The sequence below is a fragment of the Phyllopteryx taeniolatus genome, chromosome 7 (genome assembly GCF_024500385.1).
Source record: "Phyllopteryx taeniolatus isolate TA_2022b chromosome 7, UOR_Ptae_1.2, whole genome shotgun sequence".
Classification (NCBI taxonomy): domain Eukaryota; kingdom Metazoa; phylum Chordata; class Actinopteri; order Syngnathiformes; family Syngnathidae; genus Phyllopteryx; species Phyllopteryx taeniolatus.
Window position 1 is genome coordinate 19019703 of NC_084508.1, and position 20684 is coordinate 19040386.

Sequence of the window (20684 nt, forward strand, 5' to 3'; positions counted from 1 at the left end):
TGCATATCTGTGAAATACTTCAGTCGCATTCTCTGCCTGCATTGCGCCACACCGGCCGTTAACAACAGCAGCCAATTCTGGAACTAAGAGACTTTGTCAACGGCATTTTAAGTGACAAATTAAAACTATTTTTGGACACATTGTTCAGTCCCGACGGTCCATTTTATCCGATATCCGTTATTTTGGGGTCCGTTTTATCGAGGTTCCACTGTACATATACAGTCCCCTCCAAAAGTAAATTACTTTGTTTTTTTGTTTTTTTTATGCTGAAGACATTTGGGTTTCAGATCAAAAGATGAGTATGAGACAAAAGTTCAGAATTCCAGATTTTGTTTCATGGTATTTAAATCTAGATGTGTTAAACAACTCAGGACAGAGAACCTTTTGTTTGAAGACACCCACTTTTCAAATGAGGAAAAGTATTGGAACATACATTATTAAATTAACAGCTTTTCTGTCACGCACATGCTTTGTGTTTTTCTCAGCTGATGTGTGGTGGTGTTATGTACGCATGGATGTGGGGTGGGGGGCTAACTGAGCTGTCTTTAGCTCTGGAACCGCTGGGGTTATAAATGACACTGGAGTTGATTAGAAATCAGGAGCGCTGAATCAGCTCTCGTTTGCATGCAAGCAATATCTCCTGCTAGCCGTCCCTAAATCACGGTGCCTGTCGCCTCGCTGCACGCCAGGCTGAGGTGGAAAGAGGGTACACCATCACAGATTGCCATCATCATGCCTGCCGGAAGATGTTGGATGTTTTGGCGGATAATTACTTCTCATAGCATTGCAGCATTTCTCTGGTATTTATTATTCATAAATCTAGAGCCTAGCTGTGCAGTAAAGGGAGAAGCTTGTTTCGTTCATGGGGGCGAGAGACGTTATGGCAAGTGTAATTATTTGGCTTAAAGAGTGAATTCAACCACCCAATCCTCTTCCTCCATTCTATCTTTTACTCCCTCGCTCTCCCTATGCCCTTTCACATCCGCCCCTGGGAAAAATAAATGACCAAATTAAATAGAGAAGTGTAATTTTAATTTTGTTATTTTCGTGATAAATGGCTGTTTGTCCATACGTCCATACGCCCAGGCTTGCCAAGCGCCGCTCTACACGTCGTTGACTGATTGGTTTTTAGCCAGGTGGGAAGTGGAGGGAGAAAGAAAAAAGGAGGGAAGAGGCGAGAGAGGGAGATGCTGTGGAGGCTCGGTTATTGAGGATTTGCTGAGATCACAGAGCAGGATATTTGTAGCATAGAAGAGCAGCATTGAAAAGAGGAGATCCTTGGAACATACAGAACATACAGTATAGCTGTGTAAAGGTGACGAATATTTAGCGAGACTTTATAATTTGTTTTTTGTTTGCCATCACTCTCTGTATGCTGCCATATTGCTGCCAGGTGGACCATGGGTGATTAAAAAAAAATTGCAGAATTTAGTCAATTTTTAGAACATAGCATGGAAGTTAATTTTTTGAAGCTGTTTGCTGTCCAGAGTTTGGGTAAATGGGCTTTCATTTGTGTAGCGCTTTTCTGCCTTCAAGGTACTCAAAGCGCTTTAACAATGTCTCCTCATTCACCTACTGTTGACACCGCATCAGGAGTAAATGGGGGTTCAGTATCTTGCTCAAGGACACTTGGACATGGTCACAGGGGCTCATTCACAACCTTTGGGTTGGAAGACGACCACTCTACCACCTGAGCCATGCCGCACCCAATTTATATATTTTTGAATTGTATTATCTTAATTTTTGTCCTAATTGTACACTTACATTATTCTTGTTGCACACCACAGGGATAGGGCACTCAATTGGGGTTTCACCTGTCGAGCATCTCTCAAACAAGTTATTTTTCAATCATCTCTCAAACAATTTATGTTTTGCATCAACTGTGACCATTTGGTTCCAAATCACAAGTCCTTACAAGACGAGCCGCTGCCGATCAAATCATGCAATCCTAAAGTCACTGTAATTGCCAGTATGTTTGTTTGTATGCGTACACAATTCTAAGAAAAGATTCTTAGAGTCTAGCACCAAACTTTGCTTGCTTTTCGTTTAAATTTTGATTGCAGCAAATTTAGGCAGCAATGTAAAATGTTCATTCTGTTGCTTGTAAACAAGTAGTTAAATCTATTATGGCTCCATTGCTTTAAGAGTTGCCAATTTGCCAAATCCAAGTTTTAATATTGCCTGAAATATTATCTCGGAACCCCTGATGTATATAAAATGTAACAATATGTTATAGTTCCACATGTATGACCATTTAATATGAAGCGTTAGATAAATAGTGTCCTAGGAGCCAGGAGGTGCCAGCTCTAAATTGTGACTGCTAATTTTGCATAAGTAGTATTTTGTCTAAATGATGTCAACGGGTAACAACAAGGAGCCATCACACCACATTTGACATGCTGCTTCAGCGACGGGTGGAGGGACAAACTGCAGGCCTCTTCCTTCCTTCCTGAAACTGTCACACTTGATGATTGCTCTCAAAAGACTACACGCAACCAATGACAGCTTTCCTCACCACATGAAATATCAACAATCTATTTCATTCTGTTTAGGCATGTTGATTTTGTTGATTTACTCATGGAAGTTCTTACTGGTTATCACATTGTTTATAATGTTTAGAATGCTAGGAAAGAGTACATTTCACCATTAAAGGAATTAATAAAGAATTTAGTTCCGTAATTTAATAAATGTTATGTTTGAACTTTAATGGATTTAGATTTACTCCATAGTGTGTTTCAACTGAATTTGGTCAGAAATGGTTAGCTTGCCATGCAAAATTATCTGGAATCATTGACTGGTCCTCAGATTCGGCCTACACCAGAAATTCTAAAACCAAAATAATAATACCGTATTTTCACGACCATAAGGCGCACCGTATTAAAAGGCGCAATCTCAGTTACGGGCTCTATTTCTGTATTAAACACATACATAAGGCGCACCGTATTATTGGGCATAGGCATGTTAAAACATACGCTAGCTTAAAACATACAGTAGCATGCATGCACGCTAAAACAATGTTTCTAAAAAGGCAGCGGGAGCAAAACTGAGTTCGGTTGTACTTTATTGAAGTATTTAACAATGTACTCACGTTATTTTTTGATCAATCCTCATCCACAAATCCATCAAAGTCCTCATCTTCTGTATCCGAAATGAACAGCTGGGCAAGTTCTCCATCAAACACGCCAGGTTCCCTCCGGTCATTGTCGGAGTCTGTCTCGTTGCTGTGCGGCTCCTCAGAAATGATGCCAGCTTTTACGAAAGCTCGAACAACAGTGCAAGCAGACACCGTTAGCCCAAGCATCCACAATCCATTCACAAATTGTGGCGCAAATTGCCCGGCGCTGCCTCCTAGTCTTAGTAAAGTTGTGTTCGCCATCTGTCATCCATGGCTCCCATGCCGTTCGGAACTTCACTTTGAATGCCCTGTTTAGTCCAGCGGTTCGTCAAGCCTCCCGGAATGATGGCAAGCTCCGAGTTATTGCCCTCAGTCGAATGGTGACTGTAGAGACGCTTCTCCCGGCTGTTCTTTGCTCATTAATCCATTGCTCGAGTTGGTCTTCCAACTCGGGCCACCTCGCCTTGTTTCCGCGGAAACTCAGCTTCGTCTTATTGATTTGGCGAAGCTCGTTTTCCTGCTTCCTCCACTTGCGACTTCGTTGATCTTGAATTCTCTCGCGGCTGCTCGATTCCCATGTTCCTCCACGTAACTGATAGGTGGCAGTTTAAACCGTGCTTCTTAAGCGTGTCTCTTCGTAGGTGCCATTTTCGACTGCGGTCAAGCCAGCCTCCACTCGTAAAGTAGCAGTCAAGCCAGCCCCTCGTAATTTTGTTTATACTAGACATTACGGTAATAGGTCGCCAACGCGTGGCGAAAGCCACCTTCAAAATAAAAGCTTCCCAATAATACAGACGTCGATGCTCTTCAGTTAAGGAATGCAACGAGCGAAGTTAATTTGAATCTTGAGACGCATTAAAAAATGTAGTTTATTTGATGTCTTATAAAAAATAAATGGTAAATGGACTGCACTTAAATAGCGCTTTATTTATATTTATTTATAGCGCTACATTTACAGATTTTGGAACTCGATGCACACATGAGCTGTGCCACATTATAAGCCGCCCCGTCCATTTTGGAGAAAATATAAGACTTTTAAGTGCGCCTTATGGTCGTGAAAATACAGTAATAATATTTTAGACAACTGCAATAATAGTCAAACTTTCTCTTTTTTTTAATGTATATTTTAGTTCTTGGCTAACTTAGATTTACAGTTAGGTTACATACTGTACATTTTTTGTCCTTACCTTACTCTGATGCCTTGCACTGAATGGAATCAGCCACGGATGCATAGTCCGGACAGTAGCTGCTGATAGCCAGCCTCAAGCACACTTTCCAATGATCATCAGTCATGGTGGAACTGTACTTGGACTTAATGATCTTCATCTGGGAAAAGGCTGACTTGCATAAATAAGTGGAGCCGAATAATGCAGTCAAGAAAGTAGCACATTTCGTCACGTTGGGGTATGTTTCCTGTGTAAGTTCCAGAACTTTCCAAGAGCTCTGGACTTCAGCTGAATGTCCGCTTGTAGTGTCAGAATCTCATCCTCCACTGCGCCGTGTGACTGTACTTCTTGATAGCTGGAGAGCTTTGATCGGAGATAGAATTTCTGTTTTTTTTTTTAAAGTCTTGGGAAAATGAGGTCAGCTGCTTCAAAAAATGCTTCTTTTACCATTTCGCCATCTTGCATTTCTTTTTCTTAACAATTAAATGACTCCCCGGAATGATGCTTCGGTGGCGGCCTTTGATTTTAAAGTTAGCTGTGAGTAAAATTACTGCTTTCTGGACAAGTGGGATATTAGTTACTTCACCTTTGTCCTTCTCAGCTTGCTTTTTAGAGGAAAGTCAGTGTCGTAGGTTTTCTGAACAGTCTGAAAATGCCGCTCCACGTTTACCTTCCCTTCACAGTCCGTTTTTAATTATATTTCCTAAAAAGCTGTTTATATACGTAGCGCCCACCCCCCCGACCCAACCGTCACCCCACGGCTCATCTGAAGTCTTCTTTTTGTGTTTGTTTGTCTCTGCCCCCATCAGTCTATCGATCCAGGCCAGCAGTTCACTTGGGAACACTCCAACCTGGAGGTGAACAAGCCCAAAAATCGTTACGCCAATGTCATTGCCTACGACCACTCCCGTGTCATCCTGGCTCCCATTGAGGGTAAGGCTCACCCATCCTCTCATCTTGCACACTCACACAGTGATTTTCGACATTTTGAAACTAAGCTGTCTCAGTGTGAATTAAGGATTTGTTTCAGTTTAACTTGGCTCAAGTTTTTGAATTGGTTTTGTACTTGTTGCTTTGGTCAAGAATTTATTTGAAACTCATCTTTTGATTCGACGATCAGTCTAATCTCACACTCAGCATGACTCAGAAATTTGTATGCACCAGTCTATTTGTCAGATCATGCTCCACTTCCCTCTAAACTGTTCTCAGTCACAACGCTGGAGCTAGAAAATTCTTCCTCTGATTCCTAAATCTCTCGAGACATTGTCAGAGGTAGCCACCCTTCACTGCTGACTTTGTTCTTGGGTTGCAACACTAGAACAACTCCCGACTCCTCTCAGTGATGGGAAAATCGTTTCTCCTCCCTTCTCTCCTTTTGTCTGAGCTAAATGTTCCAAGTAGATTCTCAACACCTCACAATTTTTGGGTGCAACATAAAAGAAAAATAACACAGAGCAAGAAAAAAGAAAAACAAACGCCTCATCCATAAATACATAAATTAATCAAGTCTGAAATTTCTATTTTACACCGCAGTGATTTTGCCATTAGTTGCAGCAGAATAACAATTCATGCACACCGCCTTTTCTCCGTTCATTTAGCCATGACTAAAACCAAGTCACCACTGTCAGACAGTGCAGTATCCATTTTGATGGTATTTGCATTGCTTTTCATTTTATCCCCCCTAATTTCAACTCTTTTTTTCATTAGTTTGTCTTCCTCGTGTGTGTGTGTGCATCTGATTCTCTCTCTCCCACATCTCCCTCATTCTCTACAGTATATTATTCTTCCACTCCACCCTGGTTCTTGTCCTTACTAGGTCCCCTCTCTCTAAAACTCTCAAAGTAGCCCAGCCAAGTGTTTCATTGTTTGTCGCTCAAGTGCTGCGGCGTCAGTCAAAGTGATTTGACTTTCAAACACAAAATGCTCTGTTCTGGCTAGCATTTCACCTGACAGGACTGTAAAAATGTGTCTTCTAACCATGTGGGGACCATAAGCCCCACAGCTGTATCAACTTTGATTTGCACATGTGCAGATCAGAGCTTGGTGACAGATAAGTATAGTGCATGATCACACGACAGACTTGCAGCACACCTCGCTATCAGGAGCACCCCTGATGCAGTGATCTACATAGTTTACCTTTGAAGTTTGTGCTTTCTGCTTCAGATACCTATAGTTACATGATGTCAGTGAAAAAGCAAAGGTTCCTCTCATCATTGGTATTAAGATGTTGCTGGTACTGTATATATATCCTCCTCTACATAGTTGAGCATATGAGTTCACTGCAGCTAGTTAGACCTCTATATACCAGTATGCGTCTTGGCTTGCTTGCTGCATGGGTCCACCTCTCGCTCTTAGCTTCACATATACCGTTGAGGTGCTGCTAAATAACATAGTCTGTTGTACCACATCTATTGAAATGTAGAACAGACTGAACAACTGAGACTGAACAGATGGCACCAATCTGGGGGGAAAACAGCACAAGGGGTCCTGCTGTAAGAAGGCAGAATAAGAGGTCAACCTTTTTGTCTAAAATAGGTCTTGTTGGCATTTTAATTGTAAACCAATATCAAAAATATATAACGCGCTGAATTTCTAATAGTAAAAATAGTCTGTTGTTTCCATAGAGACCCTGAACCATCTATTTTAGTGGCGTATTACCGGTGGACCTGCCAAACACTTCTCACAGTTTAATTACAAGTTGAACACCAAGTCTTCTTAGTGTTTAGCACTTGAGCTATATAGCCTTATTTTATTCGAGTTTTGACTATAACATGTTGAAAAAAAAAAAGCCAGACGTTAGCTGGAATGGACTCCAACTCCTCAAGACCCTGAACAGGATAAGCAGTATAGGAAAAAGATGGATGGATGTTGAATCAGTCATATTATACTGAATAGCCACGACAAAAAATGCATATACCCAGGCAACTCTGTAGCATAAGAGTATGTTTTTAAGTAGCTTTTAAGGCATATTTTCCCAAAAACATTTGGTTGCTTTCCATATTATATTATCTATGAAACAAATTTAAACTTAAACACTGTTTTCATTGAAAGATCTTTACACCTTCACTGTTAAAGAAAAAAAGGTCATTGTTTATGCGTTGTCAAGGGCGCATTCACGTGACAAAATTGTCCAGCTAGAAAAGTGAAAAAGACAAAGGTTTGACAAACAAAAAAAGTACATTGCTTCATCCTTGACATTTTGCTGTGCTCTTTGCTTAGGGATCACAGGAAGCGACTACATCAATTCCAACTACATTGATGGCTATAGGAAGCAGAATGCATACATTGCCACCCAGGGTCCTTTACCAGAAACCTTTGGGGACTTCTGGAGGATGGTGTGGGAGCAAAGAGCAGCCACTGTGGTTATGATGACCAGACTGGAGGAGAAGTCACGGGTGAGTCTACTCAAGCACATGCAACATTTCTTTTTCACTCTACAGTTTGCCTCTGGTGACTGCAGTAGCCTTTTTAAAATGTGTTCCTCAATATACATCAAAATCAAATCACTGATTCATGAAGCCGAGGTACAAAATGTGAAAAATGGCACAGCTTTGCAGTGATTTCCCAGTTGCAGACTCTAACTTCATTGGCAGGTAATTAGACTTTATTTTCTTGAGATGGCTTTCTTTCAGAGAAGAGTAGAAATCACATTTGTGAAATTTGAATGAGGTTGTGAATGCAGTGCAGGAACATAGTTATATCACAAATAGTCTACCTGCTCACATCTTATAGGTTGGGCAACATCCATGGGGGATTTTCTGTGTTTTTTTTGTTTTGTTTTTTAAATTACTTTTGTCGTTGGAAAAGTACGAAAAGTTTCTGTAGAAACAACAAAACATTGCTCCTTGCTCCACAAAGAGCTTAGCAAGGTTTAACACTCAAGAGATGCTGCTTTTTGCACAGAGTAGGGAGCTAAAATTAAATTGTAAGCTGGGGAGTTTTTGTAACATCTGTGACCTGTACCTCCCACAGCAGTCTGTTGATGTAAGAAGTTGCATGTAAAGTTAAGCGAAGAGTATGTGTGATACACTTATTTATATCCATAGTATAAAAACAGACAGCGATAGAGATGGGAAGGATGTGCAGCAGGTTAGGGTGATTAAGGATAGAGATGTAAATGTGTTGACTGGTGCCAGTAGTGTGCTGGACAGATAGAAATAATACTTTGAGGAGTTGATGAATGAGGAAAATGAGAGAGAAGGAAGAGTAGAAGTGTGGTGGACCAGGAAGTGGCAATTATTAGTAAGGGGGAAGTTAGAAATGCATTAAAGAGGATGAAAAATGGAAAAGCAGTTGGTCCTGATGACATTCCTATGGAAGTATGGAAGCATCTAGGAGAGGTGGCTGTGGAGTTTTTGACCAGCTTGTTCAACAGAATTCTAGCAGGTAAGAAGATGCCTGAGGAATGGAGGAAAAGTGTGCTGGTTCCCATTTTTACGAACAAGAGTGACGTGCAGAGCTGTGGAAACTATAGAGGAATAAAGTTGATGAGCCACACAATGAAGTTATGGGAAAGAATAGTGGAGGCTAGACTCGGGACAGAAGTGAGTATTTGCGAGCAACAGTATGGTTTCATGCCTAGAAGGTGTACCACAGATTAATTATTTGACTTGAGGATGTTGATGGAAAAGTACAGAGAGGGTCAGAAGGAGCTGCATTGTGTGTTTGTGGATCTAGAGAAAGCCTGTGACAGAGTACCCAGGGAGGAACTGTGGTACTGCATGTGGAAGTCTGGAGTGTCAGAGAAGTATTTTAGAATAATACAGGAGATGTATTCGGGCAGCAGAACAGTGGTGAGGTGTGCTGTTGGTGTGACAGAGGAATTTAAGGTGGAGGTGGGACTGCATCAGGGATCAGCCCTGAGCCCCTTCCTGTTTGCAGTGGTGATGAATAGGCTGACAGATGAAGTTAGATTGGCATCCCCGTGGACCATGATGTTTGCATATGACATTGTGATCTGCAGTGAAAGCAGGGAGCAGGTGGAGGAACAGTTAGAAAGATGTGAGGTTGTGGCCTTCAATGAACAAATGTACAGAGGCATCAGTGCATCAAAAGATGCAGACGCTCATTAGCAAGAATAGGAAGGCCAGGCTGGAACTTGCCAAAAAGTACTGGTGAGCCTAAATTAACTCAAATTTTGGGAGAGAGTTGTATGGACTGATGAGACAAAAACAATCTTTTCCCAAAGAGATGGAAAGGCTAAAGGTTCAAGAAATAAATTATCTGCTCATGATCGGAAAGATACAAGTTCATCTGAAACTTAATGGACGTAATGTCATGGCTTGGACTTGCATTCATTCTTCTGGGATGGTCTTATTAATCTTCATTAATTAACAACATGATGGCAGCAGCAAGATCAACTCCAGAAACATTTTGCTGCGACGCTGCACCAATGCAGCACCATTCCACGCCTGTCAGCACGAGGTAGGCCATGGCCGACGCCCCTGAATTGATAAATGTTTGGTCAACAGCGCACTGTAAAAGCGCATACAATAGGCGAGATGGTGGCGAAGTGATTTCAGACTTACAACAGAAAGGTGTTTTGGCGGAGGTATACATTGAAAACAGCATGGAGAAATTTTTTTGTTAATGTGGTATCTGTCCCAGTAGCCTGAACTCTGGGACATAAGACAAATGTTGTACCGTGATATGGTAAAGAAGGCACAGTGATGGATGGAAAACTCCACTACTTTGACTATACCAGGTTGGTTGAAAGTTGGGAGAAACATGTAATTTTTGCATTTCTAATATTAGAAATGTTACCTAAAACATAAATACAGCATAGCCACATATTATTCACTTGTATCTCTACTTGTTCTTGTATCACGTCTCCTCCTTTTCATTATAATGCAAAGCCATGGCTTTCCAATGTAACTACTTTACCCCCAAACAAGCAGGAAAACGCACCAGGCTACTTCCTGCTTGGTTGCTTAGCAAGTAGACTGCCCTACTGTCCTACCCCGCGGTGAACACCAGGAAAACAAAGTACAGTGTGAAAATTCCTTTAGACTAGTAAAGTCAACATTGAGACTTGAACCCTGTAGAGCATGCATTTTACAAAAAAAAAACAACAACAACGAAAAGAGGGTGTGATGAAATCCTGGAAAAGCATCACAGAAGAAGAATGCACAAGTTTGGTGATGTCAATGGGTCACAGGCTTGATGCTGTTATTGCAAGAAAATGATTCTGTTCCAGTGCTTTTTCTCACCTAAAATCACCTAAAAAATATATGTTTTGTTACAAGCATAGCTCTTCCAAATTGTGTAGCCAATCCTGATCCAGGATCCTGATCTTGGAAATAAAACCAAAAAAATAAAAAATAAAATTTCTTAAGCAAAACTTCACTGTTAATATGAGGCAATATTTTTGATAGGGGAGTGTATTTAAACAAAATCTTTAAATAAATGAGCTGGTTTCACGATATTCCTGTTGTTGTATCAATCCTTGACTAGTATCTGTCACTGGAAACTTTCTTAAGCTGAAATGGTTGATAACGGCCTCAAAACAAATTTAAAAAAAACTGTATGAAATCTTCCAAGGTAATTTCCAAGTGGACTTGTTGTGTGTCAAAAATACAAACATGACTTAATCCTGTCAAACCAAACCAGTGTCAACATCAGACTTACTTACCCCGAGTGTCTACACTTCATCTCACCTCTTCTCAGTTGTTTACCTGTGCACCATTCTGACAGGCGCTGTCCTCCACTGTCATTCATGATCAGGTCATGTGTCCACTGGAAGCTCAGTGTCGGTTTGAGCAGGAAATGAGAGAGAAGATGTCTTCCAGGGTGTCACACCATATTGAATGAAACTGAATGAGATGCACTGACATAGGAGGCAGGTGATGTGTTTTTGCAGGCTTACTGCACAAGCACTGAAAACCAAGTGTTTGAGCAGATGTTGCATAAAAGAAATATAGTTGAGCAGGGAGATACACTTTACATGTTTCGATGCTTTAAGCTATAGTAATCAGAAAAAAGGAAATGAGCAAGGTAATGAAGAAAAAAAAAATCTGAATGTGAAGTTACTCAGTGAAGTGGAGGTGGGCAAGAAAATCCTCTTTTGGCACGCTGTCCTCCGGCGTTAACAACAAGCGAAAGGAGAGTGAATGGGACAGCGTGCCTGCGGGTGTCAATGCTGTGGAGTCAGAACAGCGCACACACGCTGAACTAAATAAGAAGTGGTCAGACATTAAGGTGGATGTGAAGCGGAGGACAGCTGCCCACCGCCAAAGTGTGGCCAAAACAGGCAAAATTTTGAATTAAAATAGAAGCACATCAGCATATCAAAGAGGATATCAATAACGGTGACTCCTGTTGATTACTCAATTTATTATTTTAATACACAGGTGAGGACACGCAGTCGCAGGCACGTGCCACATGTTCGGGGCATTTGTCCAATGTCCCCTCTCTAGTGTCACAGACACGGAGGATTCCTCCAGTGTCCCTCACTGAAAAAAAGAGTCATTTTAACAGATTTTAATCATATGCAACCGATGTAAATGTTCAAATTCAATTTAAATGATTATTTTTTTCCGTGCTGGCATCACTGGTGTCACATACATGGAGGTTTCGTCCCCCGTTCCTTTGCGTCTCCTCCGGCATCCCCAGCGTCTCCGACGCAATTATACTCCAACAGCCGGCTGCAGCTGCCCGCCCGACTGGCAGTGTCCTCACCCGTGCTGTGCTGGAGTACGAGATTGTAAGGGCAATAGGCGGCATAAATGAACGCCTTGATCAATTTATAGGCGTCCTCACAAATATCAGTGATTCATTAAATACACTGGTCATCAAGTGAATTCTGACTCCTTGGTTCTTTTACATTGTTGGAATCAAATGTTGTCGGACATGAATTGTTCATCAGTGCTAATTGTTCATGTGTCTCTGATGTGCAGATTTATTATAACAGTTTCCCAGCATCACCTCTAAGTGTTGCCAAAACACCAACAGCTGCAGAAACGTGCGTACGCCAGCCATGAAGTTGGCGTGAGGCACCGCACATTTCCATGGTCATTTCACTCTTGATACATCTGAACTTTGCAGTGAAAAAGAACGTTTTTGTGTGTACCCACCTTTTGTACATGAGGCCCCTGGTGTTTCTATCAGCTCTCATTGCTGTTTTAATCCAAATGGTGTTCTGGGATGAGCGGCATGCTTCTATCAGCTCCCATGTATTTCTCTGACATTCACCATGTTGTTACTATTCCTCCTTTTTTAGCTTTTATTGATTGGAGATATCTTTTACACAGTGCCATTTTTTACACATCTATTTACCATTTTTTTCTCATCTCTTTTCTTTTTCACAGATAAAATGTGACCAGTACTGGCCCAGTCGTGGTACAGAAACGTATGGTATGACCCAAGTGACCCTGTTGGACACCATAGAATTGGCCACTTTCTGTGTGCGCACCTTCTCCTTGCACAAGGTGAATAATTTTTTTCTATTTATTTAACACATTTAAAAGCACAAAGCTGATATTTACAGATTACATATACATTACATAACATTCCCTTTGTTAAAGCAGTAATGTAATGAAACACCAAGGACATGCACAAAAATCCCAAGTGCGTCTAAGCCAGTGAATACAGCTGTTATGTTTATGATCAAAATGCATTAGATAACCAAAAACAGCAATCATCTCATTCAGCGTCTCTCAAGAAAACAGTGAGATAATTAATAAACCTTGTTAGAATGCTTTGTTGATTCAGTCATACTACTACTACAGTCATACTCATCTGTGAATAAGATTGTGTACCGCATACATGCATTAGCCTTCAGTTTTTCAACCCGCACTCAGCTCAATGCATCATCTGTTATTGTGTGTGTGCCAAATTGGAGCACTTAGGTAAAGTGAGGAAAATAGAAACTCAGTATACATCATTGACAGATTGTTCAAGCACACACACAGAGACAAAAGTTGTAACACAAAGGAAATGAAAACATTCACAATATAAACAATTTGGTCATACATATAACCATGGTTGGAAACTAGGCTTGATTCCTGGGAGCTTCTCAAGATTACTTTAACTCACCTTACAACATCCAATGTGTCAGGCATTTGTCTTTATTGCTCACATTTAGATTTGTAATCAGACTGCATTTGCTGCATTACATTTGTTGCGGTTGAGTCTTGTGCATCCACAAGAGTGTAGGGAAGTGTATTGTAGGTTTAATACATTCCTGACTGTTTCCATGAAATTGTATTTTATTAAGGCTGACCTGAAGATTTTTTTGGTTTTGTTTGAGTAATAAAATTCAATTGGAAGTAAAATGTTGACTACTGTACATTTTTTGAGTATACAAGCTCAAAGTGAAACTGCGCAGAGTGGACTGAAAAAAAGCTGTAAAGAATACCACACAAAATCTCGTGAATATTTTAACCTTCTCACAGTTTCTACTAAAATGAACTTGAAAAGGCACAAAGAGAGCTCAAATTTAAGTTTAATTAAAGAAGACATCACAAGCGCAACTTGCACTGTCACGCACACATTATCACACAGAGTGACCTTGCTTTAATAGGATCTGTGCAAGGACGTATAGCAGAGAACCTGAGCTCATTTCATCCCATAGCTTGGCAAGGGGAAAAAAACAATTATGCAGAATTTGTGTGTTTAGGTAATAGAGGGTGCCGGCAGACGCACAAACCCCACATCTTCAAAGCAGTGGCTGTGGTCGAGAGCCATAGTATGTGATTCCAGCAGGCATGTAAAAATGACTCCTCACAAGTAGCAAGCGATGGCTTGTCAAAATCAGGTAGTGTCCAAAGAAAAACCCATAAAAAAGAAGAACTAGGCCAGTTTGCTTTTAATTATCACACTCATTTATTAATTTATTCAGCAAGGGGAAAAACTTCTGTCAGGAAAGCAGAAAGGCAGCATTGAAATGCAAACAGTATCTCCATCAGAGGGGAGGACAGAACGATGAAGGGATTTCTCTTCTCTCCTACTTTGCGAAGAATCTTTCTTTGGTTCTTTTTTTCCATGTGTTGTTAAAAGAGTCTGTCTTACCAAAATCAATAAAACACTCACCTTTTTATAGTAGCTGTAAGAAAGAAAAAAAAGTTGATAATCTGTTAACCAATAGTCCATGTCATTTAAAGAAATTTAAAGAAGCTACCGGTAAATCCTTGAATGAAGATCAATAATGAAACTCACTGTTGATAGAACTAAATTGTTGAAATGAACATTGTAGGAGTATTTTAGTGTCAAGTCAGGTTTGTACAAGTACTGGACATGATTCTTAATAAGGTGGGGGGGAAAGTAGCCTCCCCTATTGAACGCAACTCTCTTTGTTCTATTTAGAATGGATCCAGTGAGAAACGCGAGGTTCGCCAGTTCCAGTTCACAGCGTGGCCAGACCATGGTGTGCCAGAATACCCGACCCCCTTCTTGGCCTTCTTACGTAGGGTCAAGACCTGCAACCCACCTGATGCTGGACCCATCATCGCCCACTGCAGGTCAGCAGCTGCAACCCTTGTTGTAATTCAATGTACTGGGGTGTTTTTTCCTTAGATATCTTGAATATTAAATATATATATTTATTTTCTTTTTTTCTTTTTTTCCCCCTAGCATTCATTGTTCATGTTAAATGTAGACTGTAGAATCACATGAATCAGTATGGCTTGTAAGTTCTTGCTTGTATCACTTTTTTTCCACAATAAGAAGGTTGAACATTTGTGCCAATGTTTCTTTTTTTTTTTTACTTTGTCTTTCTGCTACTAGCTGAACAGTTACTTAAAACAGACATTTTGTGCATTTTTTCACAATTTAAAACATTTCCCAAGTGTGTGTGGCATACTTTTGACAAAATACCCAGGGAAAGATTTCACATTTTCCACCCTTTTTTTCTTTCTTACAAAAACTATGCAGTTTTAGGCACCTGCCGTCTCATGCAAGTGCAAGCCCTCATCCCTCCCCATATACTGTTGGGCCAATGCCGAGTTAGGCTTTCGTTAGTTTGACAACCAGCTGGATATCGTGTGCTCTCTCCTCTTCTGCCTCACTTGGCGGCGAGGGTTCACGGCGGCCGGCTGCTTGCTTCTACTTGTAGGAGCAGAGCCCTCCGTGTGGAAAAAGCGAGTGTCTTAGCTTACAGACAATGAAAGAGTTTTCATTTGCAGAGGAACCCTGGTTTTCGTAATTAATCTGTTCCTAAATTTATGACTAAAACCGCAGCACACTAAAACCAAGCAACATTTCCCATAAAACCAAGCAACATTTCCCATAGGAAATCATCCATCCATCCATTTTCTGAGCCGATACATAAATTAACATGAGTCTTTTTGGAGACACTTGTTGGCGTATGTTAGGAGTTTGTTTTTAAAGTAAGTCGGGGGACTTCCTTTTTTCTTTTTTTGACACTAGGTCTAGCTTGAGTGTCACTCGACCCCTGTGCACAAAAAAATCTGTCCAGAGAGGTAGGTTTCTGGCATCTATAAGATTTGCCTATACAAGGCATGGAGTTGCAGACACGGCTTGCAACTGCTTTGTTGGGGTGATATTTCTCTACAAAATGTTGCACTTCACACCACTTTGCATAAATGTCCTTCATAACTGAGGAAAGCAGTTTGCCAGTTTGCTTCTTAAAATTGTCAAGCCAAACTCTGCTGGCCTTAAATTCACTCACAGAAGCACTCGTTCCAGCCATTGTCTTCACGAGACCCACATCCAATAACCTTGCCTTTTCACAAATGATTGCCTCTGAAACGAGCTCTCCTGCTAACTATTCTGGGATTATCCACACCAGTAATAGCTTCTCCATATCGACAACTGCTTGGGATCTTTGTTTTGTCAGACACATTTACCCCTTTTGCAAAGTCAACTTCCTTGATTTCATTTTTTATTTTTTTGCCAGGATTTTTTTTTACCATCGAGGCAGGCTGTCCGTACATCCTGGCAAGATCGGCGATCCTTATGCCATTTTCATACTTTGAAACAATTTCTTTTTTTAACTCGAAAGTGTTTCGCATCTTATTCTTTGAAGGGTTTGCACTTCGGAGTTTCTTTGTCCCCATGGTGGACTCCTGTAGTTGGCAGTCGCCAAAGATTCCAAAACCTCTACAGACGCTTGAATGCTCACACGGCATGATACTCACTCAATAAGAGTCGGCAATGTTATGCATGCGTACTGGATGCATTATGTGGGCAGGCAATTCCCAGTAAAAAATTGTTTGTTTCCAACGAAAACCAAGTGAATCATCGAAATCCTGGACAAAATATCCATCAATTAAATCGGCGAAAACCAAATTCAACGCAAATTGGAGGACACAACAACCGAGGTTCCACTGTACTGTTTGTAGTGCATGGACACATTTATTTCACACTTGATAGGTGGGCAAGTACCTCAGAGACCCAACTATTTGCTTAGAAACAATAAAAAGTAAATTCCCAATACAGTAAGTCATGATTAAAAATAGTGTAATAGTGTAATATAATAAAATCATAATACAAATGTCCCATGACAAACATTCAAACGTCTTTATCGGAAACACAAAGGAAAATCATTTGTGTTTGTTTTTGCGGATGAAAAGACAAAACAAGAATATACGAGTGCTTTCCATCCTTTTTATTGGACTGAGACAATACATTTACTGTCAATTCATTTGAGCAGTTAAAGACTGCTATCAACATATAGTAAAATGTCGCCATTATTAGTAACAGCATATTAAACATTTCTCATTCAACAAAATGAGATACCTCCTCCTCCTTTATGGAGTATTATACATTTAATAACCCATTCTCACTCTTTCTTAACAGACGCAGATCTTTTCTCTCTCCAGTGATCGCATCATCTTTCCCTTCAAAGCAACACTTTTATTCTGCTCCCATTCTCTCCGTCTCTCTTGTTTCCTTACGCCTCAAAAAGACTCACCCTAATCCGATCCCATTTTTCATGTTTCTTCCTCTTTTTTTTTTTTGCCTTTCACAAATTATAGTTCTCAAAAAGGCTTATTTAAAGATGTCTTTTTTGTCAAGATAAGAAGAACCCAATCAGTCCCAAGTCTTACACTATAAAACTGAAATGACAGTGAAGTGTTACTCTCTCCATGTACAGTCTACATTACTGTTTTAATGCATTTTTTCGTCACTGTCAGTATAGACTCATAGGACGCAATAGGTGCCCCTGTACTCTATCATTAAATCCAGTACAATAGCTGTGTCCGAAATTCTGCCGTGATGAAGGAAATACAATAGGAACTGTAAATAATCATTTAAGCAGTTCCACACACTGTGTAAATCAAAATTGTTTTCTGCTCTTAGATTGGATCTCATTTCCCCTCTCTCAATTTTACACACATTGTTTACATTGTCACTTGGTGTTGTTGTAGCGTCAGGGGTATATAAAAAATGCTGTATTGTAGATATGTGACATTATGTAGAAAAAATCAATTCAATTCAATTTGTTTTTCCTCTTCTCTATAGTGCTGGTGTTGGTCGGACAGGTTGTTTCATTGTCATCGACGCCATGCTCGAGAGAATCAAGCACGAGAAAACTGTTGACATTTACGGCCACGTGACACTGATGCGCTCACAGCGGAACTACATGGTGCAGACAGAGGACCAGTACAGCTTCATTCATGATGCATTGCTAGAGGCGGTGGCCTGTGGCAACACTGAGGTGGCAGCTCGTAGCCTCTACTCCTACATTCAGAAGCTGGCCCAGGTGGAAACTGGCGAGCACGTTACTGGCATGGAGCTTGAATTCAAGGTACGAGAATGTGATGTGAAGCATTCATGTTATTTATCCTTGAATGGAAAAAGTAATAATAGAGTGCTACATATGCTTCATATAAAAACAGGATGCATGAGAATAAGTTAGATCCAATTAATTATGTCAAAATGTTTTTGGGAGATAAGTCATCAAAAACTGTTTAAATTAAGCATGAAAAAAGTATTAAAACATTAATTAAAAGAAAATGTATCTGTAGACACAAGCAAAGACATTTTGGCGAAATACATACAGTACTTTATATTCACTTTAAATTGGATTGGTAAAACCATAATTGCAGTTTATCATCAGAACGCATTAAAATCCATAATTTGATGGCACAGTCACAGTGCCCTTTATTTTGTGTTGCTAGTACAGTATACCTTTTTATGTTATAATCCTCTAAACTGTCCACATTAGTACTTAACCATCAATGCAACATTATTGCAGGAAGTTATGAAGATGCCGTATGAGTAAACGAGTACATTTCAGAAAAATTGAATTTATCCAATTCTAACTGCTAAAATGTGTAAAACTTTAAGTTTATGGCCATCTCGTAGTTAAGATTAAGAGACTTCAATTGCAATTGAAAAATAAAAGTGGTTTTGCCAGGATTGTTTACTTGCTGGTCGTGGTGGACCCAATCAAACATTACCATAGATGGAACAATAAGAAAGGGATTGTTATTATGCATCTACACACCAACAAGGTGGGCAAGCTGCATGGAAATCCTCCTCGTTACCAGCTGTTGGAAAATGTAAAGGCTTGTAGAACTTTTTGATCTATTTTAAGCAAATGGAGGGAGTTGGAGCAATATCATCGCTCAGATGGCAGTAAATAAAACAATGACTCTGGTACATTATTGAGGGTGATAGCTATGGATGATGAACAAAGGGACAAAGGGACAACTACATTTAACCTAGTGTTAAGGAGGAAACTCAAACGAAGATGCTGCCAAAAAGTTATCCCTAGTTTCTGACACAACACCACCACCACCACACTAATTCTTGTTGGGTGGCATGCGATGCATAATGCTGAATAGAAAGTGTGTGTCGGTTTATAGATAACCTGGATGCTTTCCTGCTCTCTTGCATGGCAAGTTTTGCCAGCATTGGATTTGATTTATGTGCCCATTGTAGTGTCTGGTGGTACAGCTGAGAGCCTCTGTAGTGCTGCCAGGCCACCTCAAGCCCATCCAGGTCCCTTATGGAACCCTGATCAAAGGCAAGGCTGAAGCAGGACATGAAGGGATGGCAGAGGGAGGAAGGACTGAATGAAATACAAGTGACTAGGTGTTCGTCTTAAAAGGGAATTGGGGAAGAAATGCTGCAATTTACAGATCAACGCTGTTCACCTAGAAATGCCAGGAGAGCACAGACACATACACACAGTTTTTGAAAAACATTATGTGGACTGGGTTGGTCACATCAAGTGTTTTGAAACTCGTTTATCTTACATTCTTTTGTGGTATCATTTTTAGTGTGGCTGGCACCTCTCTGACTCCTTAGTGTGATGCAGAACCACTCACCCAAAACATGTTGATTTCAGCTTGATCCTTTAGGATACAAACATTTCATTAAGACACTTGGGAACTTTGTGGAAAAATTGCACAATGTCTCCTTCTCAGTAATGCATAAGAAGCAAAAGGTAATGTATGTTAACATTTGTTGGTTTGAATTATACGTACATTTAAAGACATTTGTATGGGCCATTTGTAGTGTAGTTGCTCACATAGCTGAGGAGGAGAGATGTTATGCTTTTTTTTGTCACTATTAAGAACAGTTCCAAGTGTTTTCATGAAATGTCTGGGATATTCTTCCATCCTAATAACACGGCTGTGACATGCTTTTGTCAAAATACTCCAAAGATTGAAAATTATATACATACAGTATTTTTATAGCTTGCTTTCTTTACATGGTAAAATTGGCTTATTTTTGGGGCACATTTGATTCACGCATTGTGCGAGCCCGCATCCCACCCCACATACAGGATTGTACCGCTGAGCCAATGGCAAGCCCAGCTTTCGTTAGATTAGCAAGCGTTATTATCAGACGCTAATGCAGGTTCAAACACTTTTGATAGAAAGATTCAATTTAATGAATTCCACATGGATGATACAATTCTTACAGTCCTTAAATCGATAATTGCTGAATCATTTTTTATCCTTAGTTTTAATATCCCTCTGCAAGGCAACGTTTTGCATACATCGCAACATTATCAAAGGAGAGAGTGACCCACTTTTCGGGGAGTTTGCCATTTCCTTCATTCTTTATCTACAAGCTTGGTTATGTGGGTTTGTTTTTGGCATAGATCCCCACAACTGATTTTGAACCCCCCCCCCCCCCCCCCCCCCAGAACTCCGTGATTTATGAGAGAGGATAAAAATATTGAATTACTTTCCGCTTAATAAGCAGTGCCCCCTTAAAACTGTAGCATCATCAGATTGGTGGTCAGATGCATGGGTGGCATACAAATATCTCATCAATATTATCTTATCTTTATCTGTCCTCTGCCTATGCTCACTGTCCTCTCTTCTCCTTTAATCTTCCATCCAAGTACTGTCTTCTCTGCCAGTTCTTTCCTGCCTCCCATCAATAGCACGCTTTACTCTATCTTCCTCCTTCTTGCTGTCATACCTTTTTCTTTACCTGTTTTACCCACTTTTTTATCTGTTTTCGTCCTCTGTTCATTTAAC

General features: G+C 40.3%; 1 protein-coding gene across 12 annotated transcripts in view; it reads left to right on the top strand.

Moving 5' to 3' along the window:
• The window catches only part of ptprsa (protein tyrosine phosphatase receptor type Sa), a 295610-nt gene that overhangs the window by 260098 nt on the left and 14828 nt on the right, over positions 1 to 20684 (top strand). For all 12 annotated transcript variants that reach the window (XM_061778242.1, XM_061778230.1, XM_061778234.1 and 9 more), the window contains 5 exons: positions 5091 to 5214; positions 7501 to 7676; positions 12588 to 12707; positions 14584 to 14738; positions 17704 to 17989. In XM_061778242.1, coding sequence (XP_061634226.1) covers positions 5091 to 5214; positions 7501 to 7676; positions 12588 to 12707; positions 14584 to 14738; positions 17704 to 17989 — 861 coding nt within the window. The remainder of the gene's footprint in view (positions 1 to 5090; positions 5215 to 7500; positions 7677 to 12587; positions 12708 to 14583; positions 14739 to 17703; positions 17990 to 20684) is intronic.